Source organism: Protopterus annectens, chromosome 4.part0 (genome assembly GCF_019279795.1).
Source record: "Protopterus annectens isolate FY-2018-M chromosome 4.part0, PAN1.0, whole genome shotgun sequence".
Lineage (NCBI taxonomy): Eukaryota > Metazoa > Chordata > Ceratodontiformes > Protopteridae > Protopterus > Protopterus annectens.
The window spans coordinates 1419238386-1419257573 of record NC_056733.1 but is presented as its reverse complement, the minus strand read 5'-3'; the positions used below and the strand labels follow the sequence as shown (position 1 = coordinate 1419257573).

At 42.0% G+C, this 19188-nt stretch overlaps 1 protein-coding gene across 2 annotated transcripts in view; it reads left to right on the top strand.

The window, feature by feature from the left end:
* The window catches only part of KIF3A (kinesin family member 3A), a 1506491-nt gene that overhangs the window by 509305 nt on the left and 977998 nt on the right, over positions 1 to 19188 (top strand). For both annotated transcript variants that reach the window (XM_044069250.1, XM_044069251.1), the window contains exon 6: positions 16872 to 17011. In XM_044069250.1, the coding sequence (XP_043925185.1) occupies positions 16872 to 17011 (140 nt within the window). The remainder of the gene's footprint in view (positions 1 to 16871; positions 17012 to 19188) is intronic.

Sequence of the window (19188 nt, the reverse complement as noted above, 5' to 3'; positions counted from 1 at the left end):
CTTGCTAGTACTGATCAGAGATGCCTTCCCTTTTTGGGATTTTGCTCTATCATGTAGTAGCTTTCTCCTTCTGTTTATAGCTTATTTATGGCCGGAGTCCACCAGACAGGTCTCTTGCCTTTGGAGGAGTGAGTCTTGGTTTTATTTGTGATAGCATGCTCCATGCATTCCTGTAGGTGTCCATAGAATGGTTTTGTAAAGGATTCTGCATTTTGGGCCGTATTTTCCACTGGCCCGGGGGCTTTGAAGGATTCCACCTCAGTTTTGAGAAGTGTGAAGTTTGCTTTTGAGAAGTTCTTCACCGTGGTTTCCTTGGATAGGGGTGGGGATGGAATATGGATGTCCAGTGAGATTAGTTTATGGTCTGATCTTACCAGTGAGGGTTATACCTCTGGTGTGGAACATAGAGACCCCATGTTGGTGATGACCAGATCCAATATGTTTTCCCCTCTTGTGGGAGTGGTGACCAGTTGTTCCATAGCATTTGAGTTTATAAATTCTAGGAACCGTTGGACGAGGGTGTTTGGGCTTGAGTAGTTTTCCCAATCAATGTTTGGGTAGTTGAAGTCACCCAATATAATGGTGTTCGGAGAGACCTTCATATTCTCCAGTGTTCTCAGGAAAGCCGAGTGAGGTTCCTGTGTTTGGGAGGGTGGTCTGTAGCAGGCTACAAACTGAAAGGCAGTTTTGCCCACTGTTAGTTGCACATGGATGGTCTTCGATGCTTCGTGCAGTGCCACTAACCTGGAGGTGTGGGTATCTTTGATAAATATGGATACCCTCCTCCTTTTGTGGTTCGCTCCAAGGTTTGGCACCAGAAAGCATGGCATGAAGTATAACCTGTTAGTGCTGGGGTGCTCTCAGGAGCCTTGAACCAGGTTTCTGTTACTGCACAGATATCGATATTCTCCATAATGAGGAGAGTCTCGAGTGCATGCATCTTGAGGTTTAGACTTCTGGCGTTGAGCAGCATTACCCTTAACTTTTTTTTCTTTGTGTTGTCTATGGAGGTGGGTTTGTCTTTTGAGCCTTGCCTAAAAAAGGCACTATGGGGGCGGCAAGAGCCTCTGCCAGTATTCGAAAACCCAGGGGTGACAGGTACAAGCTGTCCCTAGCGAAGCAACGTGGCTTGTCGAGCATGTCATCCCAGGCTGACAGACACTGGATCCCCTTCAAATGACACCAATACTGCAGCCAATTGTTGAAATTGATCATTTTGTCTTTATACTGTGGCATCATTCTTGGTGAGGGTAAGATGCTACTCAAGGTCAGGGTCATACCGGCCTGGGCTACATGATTAAAGAGCTCCTCTATGTCTTTTTTCATGTAGTCCAGGGAGGTACGTCTCAGGTCATTCACATCAGCATAGACAATGACTGAGTCATATTTGTACTTACTTTGGAGTGACCTGAGTGCTTGTGTTATGTAGCGGATCCTGGCACCTGACAGGCAGCTTACAGTGACCTTCTCCTTGTTCAGCCTGGTGAGTGGGACGTCAGTGTATCTGACAATAGAGTCACCTATTACAAGTGCATTAGGTGTGTTGTTTAGCCTTAAGGGCTGCGACTGTGTTGTACACTGACTTTGTGAGCTATGTGCTATGTGGGTATTGTTTTGTGGTAGGGGTTGCTTGGATGTCTGCTTTGGAGGTCTCTGCTGCTAAGGCAGATTTTTATTTAGAGCCTCCGAGTATGTTTTTGTGTGTTTATGTGTTTGGTTTGCTGATGCGATAGGTCTATGTGAGACTGGATTTGTGGTGTGTGTGGTTACCTTCTCCTCCTGACAGGCTGTGCCAGTACTGGGTTGAGAGAGCTTAGCCTCCAGTTTGGCTATATAGTTGCATCTCTCATATATTTGAGCTTGTTGGGAGGAGGAGAGGGTGGTCTGTATACATAAGGCAGTTGTAACATTGCCTCAAGATTCCCAGATTCACCAGCTGGACTGGAGAGTAAACCCAAAACTGACCTTTGGACATGCCTGAATAATATAGGGAACTACTTATTGACTGATTAGAAAGAACCAATAGGGAGCAAGTGCTTAAAAGGAGTATAGGAGGATGTAGTGCTTAAGTTTATTAGTGTTTACCTATGATATTACTTGTACGAGCAAGTGCAGGGCTTTAGAATGAAAATAGAATGCTTATTTTGAGATTTAGAGCAGTTCTAAGGGAAAAAGTGAAGAGCAGACTTTGTGGAGCCGGGAATAGTTTAAACCTGTTTAAGCGGCACTGCCCGACGCTGCTCTGTGCGCAAGACCGCGCAAAAAGAGAGTTGCAGGGTTTTAAGAGAGAGAGAGATCAAGGAGTTTGAAATTAACCCAAAATGGCCAATAAAACTACAGCTTCTAGGTAGTAACCACTCCTACAAGGACAGGCAGGCTGCTCAGTGTTAACCACTACCACTGGTGAGCACAGAGACTTCCCTTTAGCCCAAGCAAGCACTGGCCTCCAAGAAACTTACAAACAGTTCAGAACAGCAAATCTGTAACTGAACTTTCTTAAATTTCAGAAAGTGGGAAAAAAGCAGGAGGCACCTGCGCTTTTGGCTGGGTGCCAGTCACTACCAATTCAGAGCATTGCCCTTTGGGCTCACCACAGCACCCCGGGTGTTCACCAAATGCATGGCAGCTATGGTGGCTCACCCAAGGCTCAAAGGATTCCAGGTGTTTCCCTGTTTAGATGATTGGCTCCGCATTGTCCCAACGTTTACAAGCCCAGGATTACTTGCTTTAGATCTCCAACTCCCTAGTCCTTGTAATAAATATTGACAAGTCGAACCTGACTCCTGTACAGATTCTAGAATTTGTAGGAACTCAACTGGATACTATGAATCAAGTTGCATCATTTCCCCTTCATTGAATCACATCTTTGAGAAATCAGGTGTGGGTGTTACTGTTTCATCAATCCCCTCCAGCAAAACTAGTGTTGCAAGCTCTTTGGTTGATGTCAACTGCCATTAATCTAGTCACTCTTGCAAGGTTCATCACGTGAATACTCCAGTGGCCCATGGTGGTACATTGGTCTAGTCTTTACCAGTCTCTATTTGTTCCCATCAGACTGACTCCAATTTGCAAATGTCATATGAGATGGTGGATCTAATCAGATGACCTGTTTTTGGGCAAGCTGTTCTCTCTTCCTCCTCCAGTAGCCACAGTGACCACAGACACTTCCCAACTTGGGGGGGGGGGGATTTCAAGGGAACACATGGTCCTCTTTGGAGATCAAGTTACTTATCAATGTCCTAGAGACAAAAGCAATCCTCCTAATGTTGCAAGCCTTTCAGGACGTTCTCCCCCTATGGACTACTGCAATATACACAGACAATATGTCAGTAGTCTGGTACATCAACAAACAAGGAGGATCCCATTTCTACCCTTTATGCAGAGAAGCCATGAGAGTCTGGGAATAGACAATTTCTTCAGATTGCTTTCTAATTGCAATGCACATACTGGGAAAATGAATGCACTGGCAGATAGGCTCAGCAGGTCCATTCTGATTCCTCCTGAGTGGTCCATCAAACAGTAGTGAATATGATCTTCAGCTGCTGGGGCCAGCCTTGTTTCAACCTGTTTGCTCTCCCTTCAACAAGAAGTGCAGCAAGTACTATGCACTGATCCCCCCTGTAGGGGAGTCACCGAGGGATGCTGTAATTCACGATTGGCCCCATGGTCTCCTCTGTGTGTACCCCCTTCTTCCACTTATGCTGAAGTTTCTACAGAAAGCAGGCAGTCTGAAGAGCTCAGTTATCCTCATTGCCCTCTTCTGGCCTCCACAGGTATGGTTCCCCTTCCTCTGGTCTCACTTGAAATATCCTGTATGGATACTGGTGCCCATTCAGGATCCCTTATCTCACCCATCAGAAATTTAGCATCCCAGTGTGCACACCCTCAAGCTGACTGCATGGTTTCTCCACTTCTAGTGATAGTAAGATGTTCCAGGCTCGCTTCCCCAGTTTGTGACATTATTTTGGCCTCCCAGAAGACCTCCACCAAGAAAGTCTACAGAAGCAAATGGAAAAGATTCTCTATATGGGCTTCCAAAGAGAATATTGACTCTTTTTCAGCTCCTACTTTGGCCATCTTTATTTTCCTCACTATTCGTTTTAAGGAAGGGGCTAGCTTTTGTAGTATTAAACTTCAATTAGCAGCCATATCCAACTTCCCTGTTGGAAATTAATTCCTTTCTCTGACCACTTCCAGATTATGTAAAGCTTTCATGAAGAGAATTTTTCTCCTTAGACCTCCTATAGATGATCTCTGTCCTCTTGGGATTTGATGGTGGCCCTTCAGGGTTTAACTCAGAAATCCTTTGAACCAGCGGACAAATGTAACATGAAGTTTCTTTCTTGGAAAACAGTCTTTTTGGTAGCTATCACTTCAGCAAAAGGAATTTCTGAACTCCAGGCATTATCTGCTAGGCCTCCTTACATTATTTCCCATAAGGATAGGGCATCTCTGTGAACCCAACCCTTCCTTTTTGTGTAAATAGGCCGTAGAGAATAACATTAACCAATTCATACAATTTTCTTTCCATATTTTTCCAATAAGGGCAATGCCCACTGGCAATTACGTTTTTATCTTCACAGAATGGTACACTACAGGAAGTCTTATCAGCTGTTTGTATCCTTTTCCCCTAACTGCTTGGGTCAGGCAGCATCCACAATTACTGTGGCCAAATGGATTACTGATCTTATTTCACTGATTTATTCTCAAAAAGGTTTGGAGTTGCCTCATCCTCCTAGAGTGCACTCCACTGTGGCTACTTCCTCTGCCTTCTCCTCAAGAAATTCCATTGATGATATCTACACCACAGCCACTTGGTCAAAGACTTTTACCTTTGTTATACATTACAAAGTAGACATTGTCTCCAGAAGCAGAGCTTCCTTCGGTTCGACAGTGCTCCGGCATGTCCTTCCTTGAGGGGCCTCCTGAGAGTTACATAGCTGGTGACTCTGACCCATTAGTATAGAACTATGAAAAGGGCAGCATCAGATTTAGAAGTTATGTACTTACAATAACTTATCTGTGTTGTCCATTTTCATTCTTCCTTCCCTTCCCTCCTAACCATCCCCTGGCCCTGTTCCTCCTTGAAGGATCTTTGAATTTTGTTGCATGGTAATGTTCCTGGTTTGTGCCTCAGCATGTTCCTTATGTCTGTCCAGTCTCTATAGTACAGTGGGCAGTAGGGCAGAAACTCGATCAGAGGAGTTGGGATGGAATGGAGCATTATGGGTACAGGGAGGAGCTTCAGCTTTGGATCCGAAGTCTTGTATATCCTAGATCCATTAGTCGCGAAGAATGAAAACGGGCAACACAGATGCCAAGTTAATATAAGTACATAATGCTAATTTGTCACTGTACACTTGATGTGAATGCTCAGAGCATTCTCACTGAAAGGCTGTTGTTTTTTGTTAGGGAAGAACAAGAACGTGAATGCTGCAATTCCTATCATTTTCTTCCTGTTCTCTGGGTTTATGTAAACTTAGGAATGTGTGTGTGTGTGTGTGTGTGTGTGTGTGTGTGTATATGTGTGTGTGTGTGTGTGTGTGTGTGTGTGTGTGTGTGTGTGTGTGTGTATGTGTATATATATATATATATATATATATATATATATATACGTATATATAAATATATGTGTGTGTATATGTATATATATATATATATATATATATATATATATATATATATATATATGTATATATATATATATATATATATATATATATATATATATATATATATATATGTAAAATACATGTGTGTGTGTGTGTGTGTGTATATATATATATATATATATATATATATATATATACACGTAATATAGTAAGGAAGCATTTCCCTCCTTTTTCAGGGATTCCTCGATCTTCTCTAGAGCAATGTTCTCATTTTTGGAGGTTTTATGGTCCCTGTTGAAACAAGGAACCATTCAGCCTGTTCCCCCTTCCCAAGTGGGAAAGAGTTATTCCAGGATGTTCTTGGTTCCTCGAAAGGAGAGCACTTGGAGACCTATTCTGGATATCTCACTGCTTAACTCCTTTCTCAAAGTTTCCTCTCTTTAGATGCTTACTCTTCAAACCCTGTTTTCTCTTTTACTACCCCAGACTTTTCTGGTGTGTTTGGATCTGAAGGATGCTTTGTATATCCCTATTCACCCTCTTTTCAAGAAGTTTGTACATTTCTATGTTTTCTCCTCTCATTTTCAGTTCTCTGCTTTGCCATTTGGCCACTCAGCTGCCCCAAGGGTAGTCAGAAAATGCGTAGCTGCTGTGATTGCTTTCTGCAGGCTCCAAGGCATTCAGATTTTTCCTTGTCTAGAGGACCTGTTGCTTCAGGCATCTTCTCCCAGTCACCGGTTACAGGGATCTGGAGTTTACCATCTCTCTTCTTCAAAGTCTGCGGTTCGCTATCAGCTTCCAAAAGTCCATCCTGACTCTCTTTCAGGATCATGTGTATCTGGGATGCAGGATTCAGATAGTGTCAATGTTGACCTCTCTTCCACCTCCAAAGGTTTTGCCATTGATGGCCTTCTTTCAGTCTGTTCCTTCGGGCCCTTGGATTCATGGTCTCATAGTTCCAGTGCTCCCTCTGGCCATATTGCATGTGCGAAAGGTTCACTTGTACCTCTCCTTCCTTGTCTGAAAAAGGAATTTGTGTGGTGGATTCAGCATTTTGCTCTCAACTCAGGCCTGTTGTGTCAACCTCCATTCCCATCTCCAGAACTGTACACGGATGCGTCAGACATGGGGTGGGGGGCTTTATGTGGACACCTGAAATGTCAGGGGCTCTAGCCCCCCCCAGTCAGAAGTGAGACCATACCAACATCAGAGATGAGAGCTGTGATTCTGACCCTTCAAGATTTTCACCCCCATGCTCTGTCCAAGCCCCTTGAAGGTGTACACAGGCAACACTACAGAGATGTGATAAGTCAACAAGCAGGGAGGCTCAAACTCTTACTTCCTCTACAGGATGGCTCTTCAGACTTGGGAGGGGGCTCTCAGTTATTAGTAAACTCTTCAGGCAGTATGCATTCCTTCAGAGCACAATCTAATGGCAGACACTTTGAGTAGGTCCAAAACACAGGCTTATGAATAGATGCTTCACAGAAATGCATTTCTGGACATCGCCCATCGGTGGGGTATTCCTTCGGTAGATCTTTTTGCCTCCTCTCTGAACAGGCAGCTCCTCTCATCTGTTCCACAGTGCCATGCCATCTGGCGTTAAGGATGAATGCCCTTTCTTTTCCTTAGAAGCGGATATTTCTAAGTGCTTTCCCTCCTCTTTCTCTGCTTCCAAGAGTCCTGCAGAAGCTTCAGCTGGACTCCTCAAAAATATTGCTAGTGACTTCCTTTTGGTCAAGACAGTATTGGTTCTCCCTCTTAATGCATTTGGCCACCTCACCGGTTGGACCTCCTCTCATTAGGACAAGGGGTCTCTCATTCATCCTCACTTGTCTGCTCTTCAACTGACACTGTGGATGATATTGTTTAGATGATTTTCAGTCACCTCTTTTCTGGAGGGCCTGCTTAGGGTTTTACAGGAGATGAAGAAACTCATATGCCATGCTCATAACCAGGACCCTTTTTCAGTGGGGGGTCCCTTTAATCCTGCCCTATTTGTACGAGTTGCTCCAGTCTGGCTTGGTCTGTTCTTCAGTGAAGGCCCATTTGTTAGCAGTTTCTACTTGTCTGCCCTTGAATCTTCCCTTGGTTTCTTGTTCTGAGGTCAAACAATTTCTTAAAGATGTCCTACATCTTAGGCCTCCAAGTAAATGTGTTCCTCCTCCTTGGGACCTTAATTTTGTTTTAGAAAAAATTAACTCGGGCTCCTTGTGAACCTGCAGGTTCTGCTTCTTTGCAACATTATACCTTGAAGACTGTCTTGTTGCTCGCTGTTACTTCTGCTGGAAGGGTTTCTGAGCTTCAGGGCTTATGGCCATTCTTCCTTTTTTGTTTTTTCACAGGGACACGGTGTCCTGTCATACTGATCTGCTGTTGAGAGGGTCTTGCATATGCTGGATTTGCACAGACAGCTTGGGTACTATTTGGGTAAAAACGAAGGCCATTTGCAAGTCTGACCAGCTTTTTTTTTTTTTTTTCTATCACAGGTCTTTGATTTTGGCTGTTTCTAAGCAAACCATCTCCTCCTGGATATCTAAGGCCATTTTTTTGTTATTCTTTTCAGATTTTGCTAGAACCATTTTGTATGGGTTTGTTGAGGGCTCTTTTCAGCATTCCACCTCCTTTTCTGTTTCTTGAGTTTTTTTTACTCTCCCTATAGTAAAGACTAGTGCAACAGTGATACAGAAAGACGTAGTACGGTTGTGTAAAATCTTATCATAATATTAGATGCTCTTCTCTTCACTGTTGCTGTATTGTCTCCCTCCCTCCGACCTCCTCTTGTTTGTTCTGGCTTTTGCTTTGAATTCCCTTCTGGCTTTGGGTCTCCCCTTTTTCTTTTGCATTTTCTCCTCCTGGATGTGCATGGACTCCTTTGGCCCAGGGATATTGTTTTATACTGGGGCAGTTCATTTCTAGGTGACTGCATCCGTATGCCATTTTTATGCCGTACATCCAGTGTGAGGAGCATATGTGTGATGCATGGCACGTACAAGAATCATAAGGCTTTCTGGCTATCCTAAGCGGGAGATGCCTATAGTAAATAATACTGCAACAGTAAAGGGAAAGACCTCTAATGTTATGGTAAGATTTTCCAAAACTGTACTTGCTCTTGAATATTACATTGTCCAGGTCCTGCCTTCCCTGAAATTTAACTCCTCCTCCTGAATATTATTCTGCATGTATTGTTCCTACAAATTTAATTTATTTCTATGTAGTTTGCTCCTTCTGGTTTCTACACATTCCACCTCTAATTCTTTTATTTCCTTTACAACATTCAGTACTTAGGTTGATTAGATTTTGATTTCCATTTGCTAGTAATTGCTTTTTAGCCAGCCAGTAGCATTATAATTTGCAAGGCCTTATTGGTTTAGATTTTGATTTTGATTTTATAGGCAGTTATATTAAAGTTAGCTAGACCTTACTGAGTTTGTTTAGACATTTCATTTTCAATATCCCAGCTCAAAAGAATAATGTCTTTAACTTACAATCAGTTGCACCCCAGCACATCTGACAAAGTACCCTGTAGTGAATTTTTAAATTCTGTCAACTTGTTACATTCCCAAAAAACATATTTCCAATTTACTCCACTCTTTTATGTCGCACCTTTACATTCCTGTCTACCTGAGGACAAATTGTCTGAAATCTGCATCAAGGAATAAAAATACCTATGCAAACATTTCCACACAAAAATCCTAAACCTTCTAGAATTTGTTCTATTGGGAACCATGCAAATGTCCTCCCACATTCCTCTGTATATTGCCATTCCATTCTCATCTCCCAGCTTTTTCTAATCTCTTTCGATTAATTCTCATAGATGTTCCTCTTCATAAGGATCACTGCTGCAATAGTCTAAGCTTTATGGGTTATATCCTGTTAAGGATGTAACAGCCAGCCAGCTTCCAAAGCATCAGGGCAGGCACCCAAACTGTCAGTCATGTCAAGTTGTGCTGACTGAAAGTCTGGTTTGGGCACCAGGCCCTCCGGAGCTTTCCTGACGCTGAAGAGAGAGCTCTCTGCTAGTATTCTCCTATCAAGCTCATATTTAGAAGTTTTTTCTCACCTTTTGTGAGAATATGAAGAATATGTTGGCATCTGTTTCTTCTTGTGTGGACAAATCTGGTTTCTGTACTTTGGTTGGTTCTGTGCCTCAGGTGACTACCCACTGCTTGAAGTGTGCATATGATTCTGCTGATGCCATTTCCAGGGCTGCTGTTATGAGGTGGCTTGATTTTCAGAACCTCCTCGAGGATATCAAGAATAAAAGTTTTATTTCTCCATTGGGTAGAGACCATGTTTATTGGCCTTCTGCTGCAGAGGTCGTTAAAAATTATGATGAGAAAGAAAAGCTGATTCAATGGATCTCTCACATTTTTCAGCCTTCCTTTCTTAAGTTTGCCAAGGGATTCAGTGCTCCCTCTACAGCCCTTTTAAAAAGCAAAATAAACAGATTCAGCAGGCTGGTAGTAAGCAAACATTTGAAAAAACAGTGGCAAGGAGGTTCCAAAAAGAAATCAGAACCCCCCCCCCCAGAATAATGGACAAGCTATGTCTGAATGACTGTCTAAAGGACTCCCCCCTCCCTTCCCTTCCAGAAAATCAGAACCTCCATTTCTGTTTTTGATAACAGTTTCAAACAGATGGGTTCTGATAGTAATCCATCATTTACAGATGGCAGAGGGAGTCTCTCCCACCTTTTCTGGGGATTCCTCCTCACAACCAGACCAAATTTCTCTTTTCCCTCCTCTCATTCAGCATATCCCCGCTCCTCAGTTAGTTAGGCAAAGGTTTTATTCACTGATGTTTTTGATGCCTAAGAAAGAGGGTTCTTGGAGAACAGTTCTGAATTGTTTACCTGTTTGTGCTAATACCCATATTCATAATGCTGTGTCTCCACAACTTATTGCTCCTTATTCCCCATTTGAGTTATGTGATCTTAGAGTTAAAATATGCATACCATCATATTCCTGTAAATCTAGATTTTGGATGTTTATTAAGGTTTTCTGTGTCTGAATCACATTATCCATTCTCTGCATCACCATTTTATCTATCTAATGCTGCAAGGGTATTCCCAAAGTGTCTAGCTCCTGTAATAGCCTACTGCAGACTATCCACATTTTTCCTTATTTAGACTTTCTTATCTTTGCAGAGTCCCAAGTGTCAGGAGTCTCTCACTTTGTTAAGGGATTTCCTACAGAGGCTGAGATTTCAGGAGAACATCCAGAAGTCTCATCTGACATTTTTTCATAGGATTCATTTCTTGGGTGTCTTCTGGACAGTTCAGTTCAAAGAGCCTTGCTTCCCCAGGAAAAAAAAAATCTGCATTTAGATGTATTCCTGATTTTTTTCACTCAGACTGCCATCTCAGCTGTGGAATTCCTCAGGATTCTAAGTTTATTGGCTTTCTGTGGTACTCATGATACATCTTGCAAGATTCCACAAGAAAAATGCAGTGGTATCTGAAATCTTTATGGTCTAGCATCCCCCAGCATTTCTGGTTCCAGTTTTGGGGTTTATGAAAAGGGAGGTTTTATGGTAAGGATATCAAAATTTCTCAGAATCCAGGTCTCAAATTCTCCCTTCCTGCTCCAACATCATGGTCAGCCACAACAGATACTTCAGACTTTGCTTGGAAAGCAGCGTCTATGAGAATAAAAATGCAGGGTGTTTGGTCAAAAATGATGGACCAAGACACCAAAACATAAAAGAGATGTTAGATCTTATAAATACTGTTAACTCTTCACCTCTGGACCCTGAAAACTCTACAAGTGTGTTTAGACAGCACCACAGTGATGTGGTATGTAAGCAAGCAAGGGGGAAACAGATTTCACACTCTGTGCAGACTAGCCATGGTAGCTTGGGATATAACTTCACAGCACAATCTCATTCTACAGGCATCTTGCATACCATCAGAGCAAAACTGTATGGCCCGGTTTTCTCCTGATTTTTGGTGTTTTTGTTCTACACAAAACTGTATGGCCGACAAGCTGAGGAAGACCAGGACAGACCCTCGTGAATGGAAACTGAATCAGTGGATCTTCCAAGATTTGATCCAACTCTGGGGAATACGTCAAATAGATCTTTCTGCCTCTGCCCAGGACTCCATGCAAGAAAGTCTGACGATAGATGCTTTTTTTTCCCCTTGGACAGGAATATTCCTGTATTCTATTTCACCATTTCCACTAATATCCGAGGTCATTTTGAAGATTCAGAAGAGCTCCCCAAAGATCACTGTGGTGAATTACTACTGCCCAGGCAACAGTGATTCTGTATTTTTTTAAATGACCAGGGGTAATTATCACACGCTTCCTCACATACTGGATTTTCTCACAAAAGATAAATTCCAACCCCAAACATTTACATTTGACTGCCTGGATGTTAATCTAGGCAATAAAACTTTCTAATAGAAAATCATTTATTAGTAAATGGAAAAGGTGTTGTGGTTGGTGCCAAGAACAGAAGCTGCACCCATTCAGGGCTGGTGTTTCTCTGGTTGTACGTTATTTGTAGGGGTTACTAGCCTATGGGCTTGCCTTGCTCCTTAGTCAGGGTTCATTTGTCAGTCATTGCAGCATGTCCACCTATGGATCTCCACCTTTCAAAGCATCTTCATGTGAAAATATTTTTGAAAGGGATGTTGCATACTAAGCCCCCTAAAAACAGATAGCTCCTCCTAGGGATCTTAATTTTGTCACAGAAAAACTAATTTTTGCTCCATTTGAACCAGCTCATCAGTCTGATTGAGATTGTTGACATGAAAAAGTCGTATTGATTGCGCTAACTTCTGCAAGAAGAGTATTTGAGTTGCTAGCTGTCATGGTGAGTCATCCTTATCTCATTTTTCACAATGGTAGGACTTAAGAACTAATTCTTCATTTATGCATAAAGTGATGCCTGGGTTTACTTAAGACAACCGAAAAATGAGGGATAAAGGTTTCTCCGTACCTTGGATGTCCACAGACAACTCTAGTACTGTTTTGACAGACCAAAATCTTTCAGAACTTGTGATAGTAGGTTTTTGTTTCTTATGAAGGTGAAAAAAGGACAACCTTTGTCAAAACAGATTTTTCCAAGTGGTTACCTCTTGCTATAACCTTTTTGTTATACCTAGCACAACCAAACCATTCCAGGCAGAGTCACGACTCATGCTACCTGGGCCTTGGCTTCGTCTGTGGTCTTTGTGGAAATGGTTGCTTTTTAGATGCAGCAACCTGGTCCCCTGTACACACTTACAAAGCACTATAAACTAGCTTCCTTCTGTGTGTCTGGAAGAGGCTTTGCTGGAACCATTCTCCAGGGGCTCCTGGGTCCTGGTCATACCACCCATCCGTCATGTTAAACTATGGTAATCTACGTATTATTTATATTTAGGATACTATAGCAGTGATCCTTACGAAGAACATAGTACAGTTGTATAAGTCAACTTGGAACAACAATAGATATCTGAATGATCACTGCTACAGTAGCTACTCATTTCCTCCATTCCCCTTATTTTAGTATTTTGTTATGCCAGGATGTGGACATTTAGTATTATTTTCCTAACTTTGTCTTTGGAGCTTAAGCATTAGTCTCTCTCTCTCTTTGTCTCTTTCTCTCTCTTGGCATAAAAACTCTGAAGTACTTGGCACCCAGGCCTGACTTTTAGTCAGCTCAACTTGGAAGCTGGCTAGCTCTTATGGCCTTAGCAGGATAACATATGCTAATGCTACAGTTCTCATTCGAACAACTAGTGTTATGGTAAAGTTACCTGTATTTTTCTTACATTATTTTATATGCCCTACTAATTATCCCATTTTTAACAGCAGCTTCTGTTCTTAACCCAGCCATAACTCAATCAGAGCTGGTTTTTCACTTAACACTCCCATATCCCTTTTTCTTTGCCTGTACTCTGGTATTGATCCCTGTTGGGGAAGGCAGTCTTCAACCCTCAGGCCAAACTTTTTCTTGGCCACATCCCACTATGTTATCTTTCCATCCATAGCTATTTACTGTCAGAATATTTGCTACTTTGCTCCAGTAAATTCCAGCTCCCTCTTCCCTGCTTTTTATGCCAATACTTGCAGTAATTCCTACTGGGGGAATCTACTTTCTCCATTCCCTTGCTGACATAGTTCTTATAATATTCTGTATAGTTTTATTCTTCTTAAGGGTCTGCATTCAAAATCCTACCTTCCCTTTTCAACGTCATTTCTTTCAGCTTTGATTTGACATCTTCAGTTTGTGTTATGTAGGAGTCTTAAGTGTGTAGCTCTGAAGTATTCCTTCAAATCAGGTAAGCCTAAGCCACCCTATTCTATGGGGAAAACAATGAATCCCAGTAACTTTTGCCTCTGTCCCTTCCAAATACATTTTCAGGTGTTTATTAATTATGGCCCACAACGTCAGCTCCCCCCCCTGTGAATCTGGGATTTGTAGTTAGTGTTCCAAACTCAGTCTTCCATTCTGAGTGGGCTTTGACATGGTATAGTTTTCACTGTGCTAGTGATATAGTTAATGCAGCATGCTCAGGTGTATGTCTGCACAGGATGACCTAGATGAGGTTGTCCTGTGTTAATAATAAGATCGCAGAAAAAATACTTTGGGTACAAATCCAGAGACAGTAATGTAAAAGTAGTACAAAAAGCAAAAGCTCTGGAACCACGAGTAGCTGCAGCTGTCTCTCTTTATTTTGCAAGTTAAACTTTCCCAGATCCTGGATGCCTGAAGAAATAGTTTGTATCTGCAAAAGTTTAACTAGTGAAATAGAGACACGGTTGCAGCTACTTGTGCTTCCAGAGCTTTTGCTTTTTGTATTAATAATGAGATCAGACAGGCCTTCCTGGATGCCTGTTTTATAGGAGAAATTGTTTGACAAGTTTTGCCAGAGTCTGGTAGACAGCCTGGTTCCTGTTCAAAAGTTAATCTCCAGTGTGGGAGAAATCTACGAGCACATTTCAACCCTCTCCACATTTTTTCCTGGGCCCAGCCATCCTGCTAAGAAAATGAAGCCTCCTCCCATACTGAGGCAGTTATCTGTCCCATATCATGCCCTTCCAAGATGATGATGCCAATGGTAATTTCTTCACAGTTTTAACAACTGTATAGGGCTGTCTTTGGTCCCAGTTGGAGAGCTGTCATCAGTTACCTTTGGGATCTAGACAAGATCACAGTTGTCTACATCTTATAGAGTATTTAGGTTCCCTTCCAGGAAAACTTTTGAGTAGAGGCCAAGCTGTTTTCATTGTTTCCAGGACAGCCCATTACACTAATCTAGAAAGAAGTCCTTGAGGTTGGCCTTCCTTCAAAGTTTGGCCAAGGGTTGTACGCTTGCCTTTTTCTGCTTCAAAAGGAGACAGAATATTTATTTTCCATTCTGGATGGCTTCAGCTTGTATGCCAAGTAGCAGATGGACCATATCTGTGCTACAGCAGGGTGCCAGGATGGGGCAGTGAACATGATCAGTGCATTTTAACATTTATGATTTTGGGGTCAGCACTGGAGGTTTCTTTCTGTCGAGCAGGTACCACTAGCAGTGCATACTGATGTCATCTGGTGTTTTATGTGCACTTAGAATGTTTACTTGGTGTGTTCCAAGGTGAGAGAATCTTGTAAGAACAGGAACATTGTATGCTTCCTGTACCCCAGATGATGATCTGTTAATAGTTCCTGTTCTACTGTAGTGTCAGATGTTGACTCAGTGGTGACCATATATGGGGAAGTTTTTTTTTTTTCTAATTCCATCTCAGAGGAATGCTTTCATGACAAATGAAGCATTAAACTCTGATGTTGATCGTCCCTGGTTGAGTTGAGGATCCAGGAGATCATGCATCTGGCAATTTGAAGGAGAATGCAGTAGAGAGTCCAATTGTGTACCCATCTGCACTTGTTGGCCACCATGACATTTGTGTGCCTGTGGATGTGGGTATTACACTTGACCATTGAGTACCAGTGAATGCTGAGCCACCACATGCTCATTGAGCTTTTCATGTTGTCAAAGCAGTGATACTACAGCCGTGAGTGGGGACATTTCTCATGAACTTTCAGGTGAGCTTTTCCTGGGGTTGAACCCATTTTTTTGGGTAGGTGGTGGTCCTACATCAACCAACTTATAGCTACAAGAGATACTTCTGGCCCTAAAGGCCCCACAGGCAAACTGCTTCTTTGACCTGTCCTTGTTCATTCCAGCATTCAGTCTATTGTAGGTTTCCTGAACAAGCAAGGTGACACAGAGTCATACCCCACTGTTCAGCAAGGTAATGTGCATCTGTTAGTGCACCATAGACAGAAGCTTCACTTGCTCAGCAATTTGTATCCCTTGTGAAGAGAACCTGCCAATAGACTCATAGATTTGCCCTTTGAGTTTTGTTCTAGAGCTGCATGTGGATTGCCAGCTGCATTATATTTTGCTTTTGTATACTCTAATACGTATTTGAAAAGTCTGCAGTTAAGTGTTAGTACTCTAGAGGTGTGCTTGCTTGCTTCCATAATGTCTCCATTACAGCCATCTGTGCATCATAGCCTTATTTTCTGGTTCATGCCTTTACTAGTCATTATTATCTGGTCTTTGACTCCTTGAGTTGGATTTCTTTTTTTACCTTGGTACTTTAGCATTTAATAGTCTCATTGTTTGGTGTGTTGGCTGTTATCTTATTTCTTCTAATGTAGTGGATTTATTGTTTAGGATTCTGCTCAGTCAAAGACTCACCCAGAAGAGTTTGAGTGTTGGGTACTACAGATACAGCCTAACCATATCAATTGATCTACAAGGAGGACCCATTTTAATGGGTCCCAGATACCTTCTCACCATCCCTCTGTGGCCAGATGGCTCTTTATTCTTTCTGTACTGTAGAGAATGATCTGTAAGTGGGTGAAAAACATTGTAGCATGTCCCATCTTCATTGTTTTGAATTTACAGAAAGTATGCATGCTGAGTGTTTGGTACTAAAATGGCATATTCTGGCTAGGTGCAGTCCCCTGCACAGGATGTGATGCCACAGTGTTTGCTGAAGTAGGATGGCCTTGCCTATAAGCATGGGAGGATCTGAAAGTAAATGCTAAATGGGAATAGAACAGAGGATGAATTCAGTCATAGATCTACAAGGAAGAGTTCCCTTGTAGGTCATCCGAGTCTGTAACAATTTCTACTGTTTATTGCATTTCTGCCTTCCTGCTACCTCCAAATGAGTGATACTTGTAAAAGTAGAGGCAAACTTTAGCCGTCTGTTATCTGTTCACTAATGTAACTTTTAACTTTTATTTATTATCGTTATTAATGTGTAGGTTCTGTTGGTGCTACAAATATGAACGAACATAGTTCTCGATCTCATGCAATTTTTACCATCACCATTGAGTGCAGTGAAAAAGGAGTTGATGGAAATATGCATGTCCGTATGGGGAAGCTGCATTTGGTTGATCTTGCAGTAAGTAAAAAAAAATGTTTGGTGTACTATGTTTTTTCAGTAATCATAATTATTAAAATTCAAATAACTTTTTTGTAGGTTTTCTGTAACATTAAATTTCAATGTATCTTTAGTATATGAATAATAAATAAGTAATATTATTAATATTAATTATAATTAATATTATAATTAAAGGCTCAGTCCTGGGACCTCTCTTGTTCGGTATATATTTCTCGGAGGTACAGGCCAACACGGAAGGACTGTGGCTGACCAAGTTCGCAGATGACTGCAAACTGGGCGCCATAATCGACTCTCCAGCCGACACAAGCATCCTCCAAAAGGGCCTCATAGAAACAGACAACTGGTGCCAGAGCCATGGCCTCAAGCTAAATGCCAAAAAGTGTATAGTCATCCCTTTGGCAAAACAAAGTGCTCACAAATTACCACATAGGTGGTAATCCATTAAGTACAGAAGAAGTAATTAGGGACCTGGAGACCCAAGTTGATAGCAATCTCTCATTTGACAACCACGTGGCCAAAGTGGTTAGAAAAACATTTTATATAGCCCACCTAATCATGCAGGGATTCACATCTAGATCAGGGGAGGTCATCGTGCCTCTTTACTCATCCCTCATCAGGCCCATAATTGAGTACAATGCCCCTTTTGGGATGTACCTTACCAGACACCTGCAGCAACTGGAAAGACCCCAAAAGTACCTCACCAAGAGGATCAAAGGACTCAAACAGATGCCATATGCTGCCTGGTTAAAGAAACTCCAGCTCTACTCAGTGGCATACCGCCTGTTCAGAGGCGATCTGTGCCTGACGTATAAAGCCATGTCCAACCCAGAATTAATGGACATGCTGCACCTCAGAAAATCCAAATCCCATCGAGCTACACGCTCGAGAGACTTGAACCTCAGCACTGAAGTAAATCGGACATGCTGGAGGGACAGATTCATAACCCAGAGGCTCCCTTCACTCTGGAATAAAATCCCAGTCCAGGTTAGGCAGAGTCCCTCATTGACTCTCTTCAAGAGGAATCTTGATGAGTGGATGGGAGATCGTAGGTTTACCCCGAGTATCACTTCTGTGTCACTGTTAGTCAGAGGCACAGTATACTAACCTCAAAAAAGGGCATAGCAAAATTAATTTAAAATGGGTGGCGAAAGCCAAACACATTCTGGCTAGGCTTATAAATGCCCTAGGGCAGATGGTCTAGTATGAACCTATGAACCTATTATATTAATAAATAAAATATGGTTGCGTACTTTTTTCCTGATGTCCTTCTATTTTACTGTTGCAGTGTTCTTGAAAAAAAAGGATGACTTGCCCCAGGCAGCCCATTTTTCGGACAGTGTGGTAAACTTCGAAAAGGATCTTGTTTGCTCCATATGTCACATTTATGCTCCTTGTACAGATCATAGGGCATAAAAGGAACGTACAGATGCAACTACCCAGAACTTCTTTTGCCACCATTTCAAATGCCGTTGTCTTGATCGCTTTGCTGTTGTTTTGACATTTAGAATGCCAGATAAGTGCCCTGTTGGGGTAATTTTTTTTCTTTTTAAAAAGTTTGTTTCTTGGTCTTGTATTTTTTATCACTACATAGAGCTCATGTAATCTAAGAGGGGAAAAATGTCAGTGTGGGAGGCAGATTCTCCATAAGGATCATCACAAACAGTGTCTTTTTTTGTTTGGATGCGTCCCATAACCATACCTGTTGGAGTATTATGTCTAAAACACTCAGAAGCCATTTGTCATCACTGGCCATTTATCTTCAAAACCAACGACAAAGACAGTTAGCCCAGGGTAACATGGTGGAATACTTTAACCCTGAGATACTCCTGCTTGGTAAGAAGAAAGCCGAGAAGTCTCAGCCAGATGCTTGCCTCCATTGGGTGTCCCTCTTGAAAAAGGTAATAGCTGTGTAGGTCTTTTGGTGTTTACATCAGATTCCTCTGCCCATTCTAGGCTGACATGGATTTGTGTTTTCACACTTCTTCTGAGGCTTTGCAGGCATCTTCTCTGGACATTGAGGGGAACCTAGGTTGATTATTTCAGAGGGTCCTAGAGGAATTTTGCAAGTATTGGTTAGGGAGGAAGCTCCGCAAGGGTTGGAACCTTTGGTATTTGGTAGGGCTGATGACCCTTTTAAGAAAAGACAAAAACTAAAGCATGTTTCTCCTTGTTCTATG